Source organism: Myotis myotis, unplaced genomic scaffold (genome assembly GCF_014108235.1).
Source record: "Myotis myotis isolate mMyoMyo1 unplaced genomic scaffold, mMyoMyo1.p scaffold_m19_p_9, whole genome shotgun sequence".
Classification (NCBI taxonomy): domain Eukaryota; kingdom Metazoa; phylum Chordata; class Mammalia; order Chiroptera; family Vespertilionidae; genus Myotis; species Myotis myotis.
This window is the reverse complement of record NW_023416401.1, coordinates 62,486,620-62,503,175: the sequence shown is the minus strand read 5'-3', so window position 1 is coordinate 62,503,175 and position 16,556 is coordinate 62,486,620. Positions and strand designations below refer to the sequence as shown.

The window sequence follows — 16,556 nt, the reverse complement described above, 5'->3', positions numbered from 1 at the left end:
GCCTGCTCGGAACTGCTCTCCCTTCTCTCCCCCCTCAGCTTCTCCCTCTATCTTGCACTTTTCTTTTCCTTTCTTTGCATCGCTGGGGGGCTTTCTTTTTGTGTGTCTGGATCTCTCGTTGCCTCCCATGGGTGTGTGAGTGTATGTTGCTACTTCTGTCTTTCCTCTGCTTTTCTTGTGTCTTTTTGTTCTTATCTTGGTCTCTCTGTGTCAATTTCTACCTCTTTCAGCGTGCGTCTCTTTTTCTCTGCATGTCTCTTTCTGTCTTTCTCCGTGTATCTCCTCTCTCTTCTCCCCACTCCATACATACTTCTTTCTCTATCTCCGCGCCTTTCTCGCCCTCACTTACTCCCCTCCTGCCTGCCCACTGCTCCCTGCGCCTGGCCTGCCCCCACCGCCGCCGGTTCAGGGGAACGTGTGCGGAGCGATTGTCCTGGGGGACATTTGATGGATTAGAGCGCTGAACAGTTCCATTGCTAGGGGACCACCTGATCTCCTCCAGCTTGCGTCCCATATAAAGCCGGCAGCCGGAGTGCTGAGCACAGCTCCAGCAACCGCCTGTCTCCGCGCCACCGCCGCCAAGCCCGAGCGGGAGCCCGAGCCGAGCCGAGCCGAGCCGCGCCGGGGCCGCCGCCACTGGGGCCGGCTCCGCGCTGCTGCCGGCCCGCCCGCCCGCTGGGAGCTGTCCAGTGCTGAAACCCTGCGCAGACAGCCAATCGCGCCCGGCTGGCCGCCTCCCCCACCCGGCCACCACGCAGGTGCCCCCGCCGAGCCCCGCCAGTCGCACCATGCCGCGTTCCTTCCTGGTAAAGAAGATCAAAGGGGACGGCTTCCAGTGCAGCGGGGTGCCGGCCCCCACTTACCACCCCTTGGAGACCGCCTACGTGCTGCCTGGAGCCCGGGGGCCGCCCGGGGACAACGGTGAGTGGGACCCGGCGGGGTTGGGGGGGGTGCGGGGGAAGGACGGTAGAGAGGAGGGGGTTCGGGCTCTCCCCAACTCGGGCTACAAGGAGGGTTGCGCGCAGAGGGGAACCCCGGGAGACTTCCCGTGCGGTGTGCGCCTCTGGGGCTTCCAGAGGACCCGGGCGGGTGGGGCAGGAGCTAGGTCTGTACAAAGGGAAAGTCGCAGGGTCGGCCCATCCCCATGACACGCGCCAGACCGGACTTTGAAAGTTGTGGCCCTAGAAGGGGCGAGAGTGAGGGGTGGGGAGAGAAAGGAGAGAAAGGGACGCCCATGAAGGGCTAATGCTGGGGAGCTAATGCACAAGGCAGTCTGAGGTTCCCCTCTCCCTGGTTGAGTGAAGGAAACTGGCTGCCTAAGTGTGGTCCCCTCCGGGAAGGTAAGCTACCAGTCTCTAGGGTGATGGGGTTGGCTCCCTGGGGATAGCTGGGGGCGACCTCCTCTTCCCTTTAAACCTGCTCCCCCTGGCAATGCCAGACAAGTGTTCTCAGGCCCCTCTCTCAGCAACTCTTTTGTTACCCTCAGCCACATGCCTGCCAACGGGCAGGGCCTGTCCTGGGGACTGCAAAAAAAAGGGGATTTCTAGGAGGGGTTCCCCCAAAGTGGCTCCTGGGCCCCTGGGCAGCACTCCCTCCCCACTCCAGCTCCTCACCCTCCTCCAGAGGCAGCCCTGCTGCTCCTTGTAAGGCCCCCACCCCCAACACAGTCCATCTCTTCTCAGAGCAAGTTCCTGCAGGAACAAGGGTTTGGGGGACAAGAAAGGTCATTCAGGCTCAGAAGAGGGTGATCTCTGAAGGCTGTGGGGAAGAACCAGAAACTGCTTCTGTGGCCCCTATCCCCAATCAAGGGGATCACAAAACCGGTCTCTGCTGATGGCTCCACCAGGGCAGGTGTCTGAAGAAGAGGCAATCAGAAATCTGGCAATCAGAAATCTGACATCACATGTGGCATGAGCTTTGGGGTGTGTGTGTGTGTGTGTGTGTGAGAGAGAGAGAGAGAGAGAGAGAGAGAGAGAGAGAGAGAGAGAGAGAGAGAGAAGAAAGGGCTGAGGATAAGGGGGGAAGCTGGTCCGGCAAAAGCAGGAGCCCAGGAGGGTGGGAGCTCCTGCTTTGGGGATTTCCAAGCACTTCACCCACATTCCATCACTATGCCAAGCCAGGTAGCAAGAGGGCGCTGGGTAAAGGGCTCTGTGACCTCATCAAGGTCAAAGAAATTAGGGAGTGTTCAGGAATATAGCGACAGTCCCTCAGCCCCTGGCCTCACTTAGACTGCCAAGAGAACCAACCCCCTTTCTTGTTGCCCACATATTCCTTATTATACTGTCTTCTTTTCTTGACCCCAGGGCCTCTTGGGGTCCAGGACAGAAGCCAAGAGATGTGGCTGGGCTTGGCTGAGTGCTGGCAGGACAGAGGGTGGACCTGGGGCCATGCCAGGGCTAGGGAGTGTGTGTGCTGGGAGCTAGGTAGAAACTGAAATGTCTGCAAGACTGCAAGGTGGATCCCATGGGGGACTGACAAAAGCCCTGGGCTCCCATGGGAGGTGCCCTTGGTTCTGTCTCCAGGCCAGGTGAGGAAACCCAAAGAAGCCCAGAGAATTTCTCACGCACAGCCAAAACTGCAAGGTTGTTCCTCAGGAGGGAGGCAGGAGTGCCTTGCCTTGAATTCAGTCCTAAAGAGCTTACAATGAGCCCCTGAGTGAGTGGTGGAGAGCAGGGTCAGGGCAAAGCCATCAGCAGCGGTGTTCCTGTGGCGGTTCTAGAACCACCTCTATCTTTGGCTCTTTCCCCAAAGGGCTCCAGACCACCTCCCTGGCCTGCAGGGAATCCCAAAACTGTCCTGATAGCCTGATACCTGGCCTGGAACTCTGGGAGGCCTGAGCTCTACTTCTCTGACTTGCTGTGTGACCTTGGGCAAGTGCCTTCCCTTCTCTGGTCCTCCATCTCCCCAGCAGTAAAAGAGTTTAGATAGCATGAACTAAGTATCCTTCCAAATTTGACAAGCTCAGCTTCTATGAAGGTCAAGTGTGGGAGGCACTGGAGACGCCAGGGTGAGGGTCTAACAGAATGCAGGGGGCCACTGTCAGGGATTCTATAAGGCTCTGTTTACCATCTGACGCCTGGCTGAGGGTGGCAGAGTTTTTGAGACCTGGCATTTTTCTTGGCCTCAGTCTTTGCAGCCTGCCCCATGGTGAGGACAGGCACCCTGGCCTGGCTGCCTTGGCAGTATCTGTATAGACAGTTGGTACCAGAGACCAGGGGGTGACCCTTCAAGCTGGTGCAGCCAAGGAAACACAGGGTCTATCTTATCCTGTTTTGAGGGGCCTCTCCCATCCCTGGGGTGTGGCCAGATGAGGCAGTTAGGGTTCTCTCACTCCACAGCTGGGGGTCCTTGGAGAGCCTGCCAGCTCCTAGTGGTCCGTTGTCTCAGCTCTGCCGGAAATAACCTTGCTGAGCGTTTGAGGGAAGTGTGAAAAATTGCTGAGCTGACGTTTTTCTCTCCCAGCGTGTGTAAGTGTGCTGGGTAAACAAGGAGAAAAAGAGGAGGGGGGGAGGTGAGGAGAATGAAGGAGGAAAGGAGGGAGGGAAAAGAAGGGGGGGAGTGAGAGGGAGGGAGGGAGGGAGGGGAGGGCCTGGGGCTGGAGATAGTTCCAGTTATAAGAAAGATCCTCTTACAAGCCATTCTTACAGCAAGGGCTGCAGGGTCAGGAGGAGGATGGTGAGGGGAATGGGGGGGAGGGGGCACTGAGGGAGGGAATGGCTATGAATGTGGAAGTCAAGGGAACCACAGCTCCTAACTGATGAAGATGCAAGACCCCAAATGAAAAAGGTGTACCCCCAGCACCAGGAATGCCTGGGAGTGCTGGAGAATTCCTGGAGGACACACACACACACACACACACACACACACACACACACACAACAATGCTCTTTTTTTGCCTTCCTGCTCCCTTCCTTTTCCGCTTCCATGGGCTAGACATAGGGTGCAGCAGGTGTCTGGTCTCCAGGCTCCCCCCAAACCACAGAACCCATAAACAGGGGAGAGGCAGCCCCCAAATGAAGAAAGCTCCAGGTTCCTCCGCAGAGCTCCCCGAAGAAGGAAGACCAGTTCTAATTTCATCATCCTCTCCAATATAATGCCTCTTTCCTCCTGCTCCTCTTGCTTCTCCACTGTTTTCTGCCTCTTTGGAGCCTTCCCTTCCCTTCTTCTCCCCTGGGTAATTCTGAGCACAGATTCATTCTGTGGGTGAGATGCCAACTCACATCCTCCTAACCCTCTCAGTACCTGTCCCTCCAGCTCCATCAAGCGCACTCCTTCACAGGCCCGGGCTCCTCTCCTGGGGGATGCTGGGGAGTCTCACCATCCCAGAAGAGACTGCTGCCTACCCTTTTGCACAGCAGCGGTCTCTGTGGACCCCAACTGAGTGTCTACCTTCCTTGGGCCTTAACTCTGCACTCCAGCTGGGCCCCAGGTCCCCCTTCCTCTGCACCCTGTCCTGGCCTTGCCGCCCCCCCGACCCCACCACACACACACACTCCTTCAGAGTGCATCCGACCCAGGCAGATGAGGGATCAATGCCAATCCAATAACACAGCTGTCTGCCCTCTACAGCTACATTAAGCCTCCCCTGCTAGCAGGCTGAGGAAGCACTCCTACTTCTGCCTATGGGCTTATCTAGCTGACCACATTACAACAGTGCCCACTTCCTCTCACTCCCTCTGATGGCGCCGGGAAGTCGCTCCAGGCAAGGCCTGGGAGCCCGGCTGAAAGGCCCCAACATGTACACCCCACACTTCAGAAAGTTCATCTGGGGAGCAGGGATACAAAAGAGCTGCCCCAATATTTTGGCAGAGGGAGCCCAGAAAAGGTTGAGGAGGTGCCCAATGACACAGAGCAGACCCATGTGGGTGTTCTTTAACCATGACTTTCCCAGGCATCTTAGTCTTGGTCCAGGTCCAAGATCCAGTCCAATGTCGAAGTCCAGATCTGAGGTCCAGATCCAATGTCCATATTCAACCTTAGGTCTAGGACTAGGCTCAAGGTCTAGGTCCAAGGTCAATGTCTAAGGTTATAGGTCCAGTCCAAGATTCAGAACAAATCCATGTCCAAGTTCAAGTTTCAATGTCCAGGATCAGATCCAGGTCAATGTTCAGGGTCCAGAATCAAAATACAGGTCCAATTTTTAGCCCAAGGTCATGTCCAGGACCATTCTCAAGGCTAGCTAGGTTCAAGTCTTAGACCCATCATTAGCTTTTTCTGTGGCTTTGGACTAATCTTCCCTACCCCAGCCTCAGTTTCCCTCTCATGAAATCAAGCAGTTGAATTTGATTTCTCTCAGCTCTGACTTTCTGAGGATCCAGAAATCTGGTTTTCCTAAGAAATAGTCCGTGGGAGTGTGGAGTAACAGGGCCCATGTGGGATATGAAATCTGGGGCTCATGGTTCCCCCTAAAGCAGTGGTTCTCAACCTTCCTAATGCCGCGACCCTTTAATACAGTTCCTCATGTTGTGGTGACCCCCAATTTCATTGTTACAAGTTGAACATAATTAAAGCATAGTGATTAATCACAAAAACAATATGTAATTATATATGTGTTTTCCAATGGTCTTAGGCGACCCCTGTGAAAGGGTCGTTCGACCCCCAAAAGGGTCGTGACCCACAGGTTGAGAACCACTGCCCTAAAGCCTAGGGCCAACAAGGGGTACATGAGGGGTCCATGCTGAGGCTCCCCTCTTGGAACAGTCTGTGGTTCCTGAGGGAGGGCAGGATAGTATACCAAGTCCCTATGTCAGCACAGCAATTTATACAGGGTGTCCTCAAAAAATGTATACACACTCTAACAGCTGATAATTCAATTTTGAAAATGAAATTCCTTTTTATAAGCACTGCCTTTATAATTATTCAAAGTGTGTGTATACATTTTTGGGACACCCTATCTATCCCAAAGATTCCCCATGCACACACAAACACAGTGGACAAAAGACAATGAGCACACAGGAGTATTAGCTCTGACCTACAGAGGCAAACCTAGGGCTAGAAGGGCCCATGACTTGCCCAAGGTCACAAGGGCATAAATGGTGGACCCTGCCACACCTCCCTGGTGGATGCTTCATCCACATTCCAGGGGCCCCACAGCCTGAAGGCCTCTGGGGGGCATGGTGAGACCGTGCTGAGAGAGATGATGCCCCCAGAACTCCTGGCCTCCTTCCCAGCTGTGGTCCCTCCTGGAGTGTCTACTGCCAGCCTTTGGGCAGGAAGGGAGGTTGGAATGGGCTCTCTGATTACACCCTTCTGGGCAGAGAGAGGGTAGGGCAGGAAGCAGGAGGCCTGGAGGGAGGGCACACATTGTGCAAGACACCTGTTCTCCAGACGGAGGCCCAGAAATGGCCTATCGGAGATTCCCTGAAGGAGCAGGAGGCTGCTCCACCAACCAGTACTGGGCAATTAAGACCCTCAGCCACCCACTTCTATCTAGAGACCCCTTGAAAAATCTTTCCTATTGATTCCTACAGAGCTGTGGACCTCCCTGTGGGCCACAGGAACTGGGTCACAGTAAGGAAAAAACAGAATGTGGGGGATTTCGGGAGATGGAGTTGGTGGGAAGGGGCCCTGGAATCCTCTAGAAACTCCCTGGGTCTGGGTCAGGGGTCAGGGGTCAGGAGTCAGGAGCACCAGGCCCTACAGCCCTGGTCACAGTGGGCCAGACCTCACTCTGCCTCTGCTCATCTGGACTCAGAGACCCCTCCCCAATGGGCAGGTGTACCGGCTGCCAGGCCCTTGGAGGACATGGGTGTTGTATCTGGTCCAGTGCCCAGGGAACCGCTAAACAAAGATGCTATAATAAGGGGAAGGGGAGGTACCAGCCCTTTGCCCAGCTCTGTGAGCAGACAGGAGAGACTATTTTTATCCCGCTTTGCTGCTGACAGACCTGGCTTTCTGCTCAGCTGGCTGGAGCTGATTCTCGAGGCCCGAGGCCCTGGCACAGCAAGAAGCAGCTCTAAATATACCCAGGCAGCAGCCCCTCCAGCCCCCTCCACCAAGCAGGGCTGGCTCTCCTTGGGAAAGTGGGCCACCTGGGAAGCTGGCCCACCACCTAGCCCTCTCTTTTTCTGCCCATCTCCAGACAGGCAAGCAGGGCTGGAAACTCCCTGGAAGACGTTTGGGACCCTGGGAATCTGGGAGAGACTGGGAAAAGGAGCTCTAGACTGGGAGGCAGGAGGCCAGCTTCACTCTGACTTGAATTTGCTTTGTGATCTGAGATGGGCCAAGGCATCTGGGCCTGTTTCTGTAGAACTAGGGCACCAGAAGAAGTGACCATCATGCTCCTTAAGACACGGGCTAATTAAAGCACTGAATAGGGTACCTTGAACACAGTAAGTGCTCAATAGTATTAGTCATTACTTTTATTAATTATTATTTACAAAAATTTACAAGGGGCTACAGCATTTTCTAGAACAATGGCTTCTCCTACCCCCATCACCCCAGCATCCCATCAGCCACAGGTCAACTGGTAGATATTATTTTAAAGAATTTACCACCCCTTCTCCCCACTGATTGAAAATCTTTCCTCCCCCAGCAGGTCTCCATGCCCACTCAGGTGTTTTGGGAAAACCACAGACTTTGAAGGGTTTCAACCCTAACACCTCCTCCAGTAACCTTGGGCAAATCCTCTCCCCTCTCTGGGTTTATTAGTGCAGTGCCCACAGGGAGGACTCAGTGGGAGCTGGAATGGTAGCAGTCCTAGCCATACTTATCAGAGATTTCCCCACCCGCAGCTGGATGAGACAGTGTCTGCAGAGAATTTATTAATTCTCATAAAATTCCATTCCCACCACTCCTTTGGGTGCAGGATGTTTAAAAATGGATTCTGGACCTCCAATCTGAACTATCAAGACTCTTAGGCAGGGAAAACCAGAAGTCATTCTCAGGTGACATGCACAAGACCTCTCCACACCACCGAAGTGTTTCTGAGCCTTCCCTGCCACCCCACATGGCAGGGTGTCTCTAGTTCCAATCCCTCAAAGGGGAGAATCTGAGCCCAGCGAGGCTGCATGACATGCCCAAGGTCACAGATCTAGGGTATGAGTACACAGGCCAGGATGAACGCCAGGTCTCTTCTCCCTGGGTCTCTAGGCCCCCCTGCCTCTATAGGGACCCAAACAAGAGAGCCCTGTCTCTCCCTTTCAGGGGAGAAACCGCCAGCTCAGCCTTCTATAGTCGCCTGTGGGACAGAGGAAGGCACCCCAAACCCATCCGGGTCCCATGAAGAGCGTTTAGAGCACGGCTTATAGTGTCCTAAAGAATTCTCCAGGGTTGAGGCCCAGACAGGTGAGGTGCTTTGCCCAAGGCCACACATGTGCCCTGGGCATGTTATGTAACTACCTTGTACCTGAGACACCCATGTGTGTCTCCTACTCTCTGGCAGATCGGAAGGATATCACCAGAAATTAAGGGATAATAATAATGAGAATAATAATAACGGTTTGAGAAGTTATTGTGTGCCAGGATTGTACTAAGGGCTTTATATGCATTAGTTCACTCAATCCTATTATGAGCTTCCTTATCCAGATGTGACATAAAAAGGTTAAATAACTTGCCAGAGATCACATAGTTAGGGAGAGGTCTGTGGATCTGAGAAGAATGAGATGGAGTTGATGGGGGTGAGGGACAGGACAATGGGCATCACTGACAGATCTATTCAGCATGATGCAGACGATGTCTTTAGAGCATCCCAACCTTCATCCTTACAGATCAGATTCAGAGAGGTTAAACAGCCTGGCCAAGGTCACAAAGCAAACCTCCACTTAATATCTCCACCCTACCCCCACAGCCCATGCTAAACTCCATAGCTGCTGGGTGTCAGGTCTCGTCCCACAAATTCCTGTCCCAAAGGGAATTCCACATCTGTCTTTAGGCAGATGAGCAACCTTTGTTGGAGGTACCCCTATCCTCTATAATGAAAGGCTAATATGCAAATCAACCGAACAGCGGAACCACGGGTCACTATGATGCTCATTGACCACCAGGGGGCAGATGCAGGAGCTGCCCCTGGTGATCACTGAGCTCCCACAGGGAGAGTGCCGCTCAGCCAGAAGCCAGGCTTACAGCTGGCGAGCGCAGCGGCGGTAGTGGGAGCCTCTTCTGCCTCCGTGGCAGCGCTAAGGATGTCTGATGCCAGCAGCTGGACGTCCCCCGAGGGCTCCCAGACTGCAAGAGGGCGCAGGCCAGGCTGAGGGTCCCACCCCCAACAACCCCCAAGTGCACAAATTTCGTGCACCAGGCCTCTAGTTTCTATATAAAGAGCCTCCAAGAGACAGGAGTAAGATGCTGCAGTGCTGCAGGCTGCCACCAGATGGCGATGCCTGCAGAGAGCCCAGCTTGGGTGAAAACTACTACCCATCAGTTTTCTCATCAGAACGTGAGGTAGGAATCACACATCCTGGATGAGGAAACAGAGAAGAGCAGCAAGATTTATCCATGCAGATGCCCAGAAAACTGCAGCACAGAAACATCGCGGGGAACTGTTACCATTTAACAGTAATGGTCAACATGTATCGTGAGTTTACAATGTGCCAGGCACTGGGTTGGAATTCTAACTCTAAGTTACTAGCTGTGTGACCCTGGGAATGTTACTTAACTACCTGTGCCTCAGAGTCCTCATCTGTAAGATGGCAGCAACCTTAGAGTCATGAGGGTAGAATGCATTCATGTATGTAAGGCCCTTAAAATAGTGTCTGACACATAAGTACTCTAGGAGCACTGGTTATTATTTACTTTTCATTTATTGTTTACTCATGGACTGTATGAATTAGATGCTTTTATTACCCATCATTTTACAGCTAGGGAAACTGAGCACAGAGAGGTCAAGTAGTTTGCCCAAGATCACACAGCTGGGAATCGTAATGCTGAAACTCAACCCAGGCAGTCTGGCACTAAAGTGTACACTTAACCAATATGCCCTCTTCCCTTCATAAGAAAACATGCTAAGCACTGGTCACATTGTCAGCAACCCCCTCCAAATAGTCTGTATTCTATCCCCATATCCAGAGAAAGGACCTAAGGCACAGAAAGATGCATGATTTACTCAAGGTAACCCAGCTAGAATCTATGCAGGGAATCAAGTCATCCCAAAACCTGGCAGAGAGAACAGCCTGCAGCAGACCCTGCTGGGCTGGCCTGGCAAACCTTTATCACCCATTCCACAAATACTGCGTGTCCACTAGCTTTGGTCCCACTTATAGCAAGTGAACAATCCAGCCACAACCCCTTCCTCAGGGACCTCCCAAGGTATGGGAAACTGGGGAGCATGCAGTGAATTCTATTCCTTGCTCCACCCCTTAAGCAAGTACCATCACCACTCTGCACCTCAGTTTCCTTATCTGCAAAACAAGAATTTTTGTGATGATTCAATTGGTAGGTGATGGAAGTGAAGCACTTAGCCTAGAGTCTGGCATATATTAAGTGCTTAATAAATACAAGCAATTATTATTACCATCAGTAAGTACAATGGGAAAAATACTAAAGGAGAAGAAGGGGATCTCGGAGTGCCCAACAGATATTTAACTCAGTCTGAAACAATATTCCCTGAACATCTGGGGGCTTGATTCCTGGAGTAGGAGAATCTCCAGACTGAAGGCATAAAAGAGGGGGGAATAGGATGCTGAGAGGCTATGCAAACCTCCCCCAATTAAAAGACTGCTACCACCACAGCACTGTCTGCATCCGACCACAGAGCCCCGCCCTACTGAGTCCTCCACTCACACAACCCCAATCACATCTGTGTGCAGAGGGTCCTGTGCAAGCAGTTGAAGGGACAGAGGAAACCATAAGGACACATTCTCCCTTCGGGGTGGCAGACAGTCGGCACAGATTTCACCCTGTGACCATCCTAAATGCCAGGTGAGAGGCAAAGGGAGCTAAACTCCATTGTTCTCTGGAGTCAAAGGACAATGGAAACGTTTGGTAATTTAGTACTAGGATGACAAGTTTGTACATGTCTGCCAGAAACTCCCCTGGGAGCCCAAGCCCCAGGGTCCTCGGGGAGAGTGCTAAGACCACGGTAGGCCCTGGAAGGCAGAGACAAATTGGGGTGGCCCATGCTCTTGGGACACCCCTGTGGAATCCCCTGGGAGAGCCCCAGCCTGCACAGTCACCGGTCACTCAAACCCACATACACAGGATTTCCGGGACAACTCTAGAGAGGGGGGAGGAGGAGACGGAGCTGAATTCTCACAGCGGGACATCAGATGGCCTCTAGTGGAGCAAAGTAGACTCTAAAGCAAATACAAGGAAGTCCCCTCCCTAGAGCACTTATTACAGACCATACACTTGACCCCTTAAATCCTCCAGCAACCCTGAGGTGGGGCTGGGGACTAACAGGATTGTGACTCATTCATACAACATCTACGTATCACACACCTCTTTTGAGCCAGGCACAGTCTGGGCACACAGATCCAGCCCTGGAAAGCTCATAGTCTGGTGGGGAAGGCAGACAATTAAACAGTCATCAGTGAAATCACTTTCTCAACCAAGTAAAATGCATACTTATAATAGCTAACATTTATATAGCAATTACTGTGTGCTCCCTTTCTCTCTTTCAATTTCCTTCCATGTACAATGGGGATTATAAGAGTTTCTACTTGGTAGTGTGCGTGACGATTAAATGGGTTGACATGGGTAAAGCATCAAGGCAGAACCTGGCACACAGTAAGAGCTTAATACATGTTTCTATTCATCATTTTACCCAGTACTTCCAAACCCTGGGAAGGAGTGTCCAATTATAAGCTCCACTTTGTAGATGAGGAAACAGACTCAGAGAAGCTATAGGACTGGAATGGCAAAATAATGTCAGAAGAGAGAAAGCATACACTCTTGGTTATCAGACTGCCACGGTCTGAATCTTGGCTCCACCGTTTCCTAGTGGTGAGCTTGGGTGGGCAAACTTTTTGACTCGAGGGCCACAATGGGTTCTTAAACTGGACGGGAGGGCCGGAACAAAAGCATGGATGGAGTGTTTGTGTGAACTAATATAAATTCAAAGTAAACATCATTACACAAAAGGGTACGGTTTTTTTGGTTTTTTTTTTAGTTTTATTCATTTCAAACGGCCGGATCTGGCCCGCGGGCCGTAGTTTGCCCACGGCTGGTAGACTCTATGTGCCTCAGTTTCTCTATCTGTAAAGTGGGTGCAATAAAAAATAAGACCTTCACTGTGTGGCTGTAAGCACTTAAGAAGCTAGTGAAAACAAAGCCAGTAGAACCGTGGGGGGCTCTGTGCTCCACGAGGGTGGGGTGGGGATTATTTTTACTGGGGCCTACACAAAAGGGTTCTGAACCTATGCAGCCTGACACCGAGAGCAAAGACGCCTGACAGCGACCACGGTCTTACCAGCCGCCACCATCTTTCCAGAGCAGTCAAGGAACGAGGAGCCGGAGAGCCTGGGCGGCGACCTGCCCCCGGGGAGAAGCCCTCTTCAGCGCCTCACCTTCTCCCGCCACCTTCTCGCCCCTCCAGGTTACGCCCCGCACTGCCTTCCCCCCGCCAGCTATGATGTGGACCAGAAGCCGGGCCTGGAGCTGGCACCCGCGGAGCCTCCGTACCCGCCGGCGGCGGCGCCGGAAGAGTACAGCGACCCCGAGAGCCCGCAGTCCAGCCTGTCGGCGCGCTACTTCCGCGGGGAGGCGGCCGTGACCGACAGCTACTCCATGGACGCCTTCTTCATCTCGGACGGGCGCTCGAGGCGGCGGCGGGGCGGGGCCGGCGGGGACGCGGCGGGGCCGGGGGACACCGCGAGCGCCGGGGGGCGCGCGGGGCGCACCGGGGCGCCGGCGGGCGGCGGGCACCGGCACGCGTGCGCCGAGTGCGGCAAGACGTACGCCACGTCCTCGAACCTGAGCCGCCACAAGCAGACGCACCGCAGCCTGGACAGCCAGCAGGCGCGCAAGTGCCCGACGTGCGGCAAGGCGTACGTGTCCATGCCCGCGCTGGCCATGCACGTGCTCACGCACAACCTGCGCCACAAGTGCGGGGTGTGCGGCAAGGCCTTCTCGCGGCCCTGGCTGCTGCAGGGCCACATGCGCTCGCACACAGGCGAGAAGCCGTTCGGCTGCGCGCACTGCGGCAAGGCCTTCGCCGACCGCTCCAACCTGCGCGCGCACATGCAGACGCACTCGGCCTTCAAGCACTACCGCTGCCGCCAGTGCGACAAGAGCTTCGCGCTCAAGTCCTACCTCCACAAGCACTGCGAGGCCGCCTGCGTCAAGGGAGCCGAGCCGCCCCCGCCGCCCCCCGCCGGCCCCGCCTGCTGAGCTCCCGCCTCCTGCCCACGCCCGGAACTCGCTCTCCGCGCGCCCCGGGCCCCCCACCTGCGCCCTCTCCAACCCCCAGCTGCGTTTCCCTACCCGCGACTCTTGTGGGAACCGCGTCCCCCACCCCTCCCAGCCCGGAACTTTTCTCTCCAGCCCCAAACCCGTAACTGACTCCCGGCATTGTTTCCCCCAACGCCCACATAGTCCTTTCTGGCTTCCCAGACTCGGACCTTGACCCCTTGTCCATGCCCTCAAGGCTCCCAACTCAGGCACCAGGTCCGCGCCGCGCCTCTCCCGGGCCCCAGAGCCGGAATTTTCTCCCACCCAGACCCCAGACCCTGCACCTTTCCTCTTCTGACGTTCAGATCTTTCCTGTCGTTGCTCAGCAAAGTCCCTGTGATCATTCCTCTATTGGAGGCCCTAGGCTAAGGCCCAAACCTACCCTTGACTCACCCCTGCCGCCTGCCTTCGGTTTCCCTTCCACACTCCCAATGCCATGCGATGCGGGCCCTGCAGCCTCCAGACCACATTCAAAGCCCGGGGCCATTCCTCTGGCCTCTTTGCTGAGTTCCCTTGTATCCGTCCTGATCCCCTCCATACTCTGGCCTTAGGCCAGCCATTCACACACTACAACCACCCATCCACCCTCTTGGGCCTTCTAACCCCCCACCCCACCCCTACTGTCTCCAGACCCCCTCATCCCTCTAGCATCTCTCACCCCTCTGAATTCTCCTGACCTGGGGCAGACTTGAGGGTCAGTTCAGGCCGCACCCCCTCAAGTAGCCCCTCTCTTACCCCAGGACAGCCCCTCCCTGAGCTTCCAAACTCAAGCTGCCCTCTCCCCAGATTCTCTGAGCACTTTCCCCATCCCTAGGATGGCAGGTACCCCTCCTTATTTGTTGGGGGGGAGGTCTGGGGCACCTCACAAATGCCCTTCCCCTGTCTGGCTGGGCCTCTCCAGTTATTTGTGTATTTATTTATTTATCTATTTATTATTCTATTTAATCTCTTGTCCTCACCCAGGGATGGTCTGGCTTCCCCAGCTGGACTGGGAGGTCAGGGAGCCAGGCAGGGAGAGGACAGCAAAGGCCATAGAGGGCTGTACCCCCCACACACACACCCTCACCCCATCTTGGGGAGTGAGGGAGCAGCCCCACCCTCATCAGAGCCTGAACTCGCTGGGGAAGGGGACACGAAAATGGGGGGATTACGCCTGCTGACCCTCACTGGGGGTGGAAGGGGAGGTGTCAGGAGGTCCGGTCATGGGGCAGGTCCCCACCCTCCTGAGCCTTCCACTCCCACTCCAGGAGACTGGAGAGAGGAGCCTCCTCATTTGTTTCCTATTTACTCCTCTTCTCGAGGGACCCCAGGTTCCAGGGACCGACTGAGCCCCGGACCCCGCTGGGGCCTCGGTCTGCTTCGCTCCCCGGGAGGAGCGCTCCCTCCCAGCCACATCTATGCAACTCTCCCGGGCAGAGGGGCCAGGGCTGCCATTGCCCCGTTGGCCGCCACTACCTCCCCCGCCGCTCTTCGGCTTGCCCGGGTGAGGATCGAAGCACACACCTCCACGCGCACGGGCCGGCCCTCTCTGCTTCAAGCACACACTCTGCCCCATCGCTAGGCGCCACCTCGGGGACAGCAGTCCTGGAGCCTCCAACCCTCCGCCTCTCCCCCGAGCCTCAAGGGGGGAGGGGAGGACCCTGGAGCAGGGGCACTTCTCTATGGCTTCTCCACTCCCGGCCCACCCGGGAAGGGAGGCGGCAGGGATGGGGGAGGGAGAGGTTTCACAGAAGCAGTTACGGAGGGTGCTGACCCTGTAAATAGGAACTTCCGACAGCAATAATTTTCCATGCATGCTAAGCCTTTTGGCCATATTTTGTATGAGCGCTTGGCGCTCCCCCTCTCTCCTCTTCCCCGTCTCCTGCCCTAGACGCCCCATCCCCTCCTCACCTCCAGCAGTATTACTTGTAACGCAATTCAGGGATATTAAAGGGACTTTGGCCACTCTCCAGCGCCTCTAGCCCTTGTGATGGAGGGACAAAGGGTGGGGAGCGCTCCTGAGAGGAAACTGGGTTTTTTCCACTCCATTTCCCTCCCTGTAGCCTGACCAGCCAGTAGCTGACACCAGGGGGCGCACACATCCAGGGGTCCCTTGACATCCTCAGTCCTAAATATTCCTCAAGTACTGGGGTCACAAACTCAGAGGGTTCAAGAACCACAATAATAACATAAGTGAATAAAGCGGGTTGCCTTAATGCGTTGTGGAATGGTGGAGCCTGTGACTAACAGGAAAGAATGTGTCTCTGCTTAAAAAAGCAATTCAAATGACACCTCCAAAACAAACTATGGGCCAGACTTGTCGCTTGACAGCCAGCTTACAGCCCCGACATTCTTCCCCACCACACGCTCTACTGCTCTGGTCAGGTTTCTGGCCAGCCCTACTGATCACACAAGCAGCAAGTGCATGCAGGCAAAAAAGCTGACTTTGGCTCAAAATTGTCCCAAAACAGTGAACTGCCCCTAGAGCTCATGAGCTACCTGTCATTAAAGGTGTTCGGGAAGATATCGGACAACCAATCCATCTTCCGTGCTGTCTTGGAGATCCTTCAAAACACAAATCTGTCCTTGCCTTACTAGAAACTTCACTGGGGACCTCCAACACCACCTCACTTAATTCCAACCCTCAACACAGACTCCTTGACAGGTGGGGCCTGTGTGCTTTGAGGACTGGATGCCAGGCAAGCGAGTGGGGGCTGAAGGCTGGAACCCCATCTCTCTTGAGGCTGCCTTTCAGTTTTCCTCCTTTTGTGGGCAGCACCCTCAGTGTTAGCCCCTCATCCTGTCTGCCTTTAGTCCCTCGTGCCTATCCACCTTTCCCTTCACACACCTCTGGACAGGCAACTGCGCCCTGAGCTGCGTGCTAGGTGTCTCCAGCAATGACAGCAGTGTGGGAACCCCCACAAAGTCTCCAATGGGATTTCGAGGGGCCCAGGCACTGCTGCCTTCCCTAGCCAACAACACACAGTCCTCTGTGGCTACTACACACACTGCTCCTGATTGGCTGTGGCATCCGTTACATCTGCTTCAGGCTCAGGGAGAAGAACCCATGCTAGATCAGCATATTATAAACATCTAATTCCTATGTCAAATCCCTTTGAAGTGGAAAGTATTTAACGCAGGGAATTGGCTGCTGACAAAGTTGTTGGAAGAGCTGAAGGTCCTGAGCTGGACCCCCGAACATCACCATAGTACTAGCCCAGCAACAACGCTCCTGCCTCTTTCACAGCCAC

At 54.5% G+C, this 16,556-nt stretch overlaps 1 protein-coding gene across 1 annotated transcript; it reads left to right on the top strand.

The window, feature by feature from the left end:
- The first annotated feature begins 648 nt into the window (after positions 1-648).
- SCRT2 (scratch family transcriptional repressor 2) lies at positions 649-13,266 on the top strand. Its single transcript, XM_036323800.1, has 2 exons — positions 649-921; positions 12,473-13,266. Exons 1-2 carry the CDS (start codon positions 789-791, stop codon positions 13,264-13,266), a joined length of 927 nt encoding a protein of 308 aa, XP_036179693.1. The 5' UTR covers positions 649-788.
- Positions 13,267-16,556: the final 3,290 nt, after the last annotated feature.

Bases quoted from the DNA above. Each gene is read 5' to 3' on its own strand.
- SCRT2 (XM_036323800.1), top strand. From the start codon at position 789: ATGCCGCGTTCCTTCCTGGTAAAGAAGATCAAAGGGGACGGCTTCCAG. The intron at 922-12,472 runs GTGAGTGGGACC...TCGCCCCTCCAG, and splicing joins GGGGCCGCCCGGGGACAACG to GTTACGCCCCGCACTGCCTT.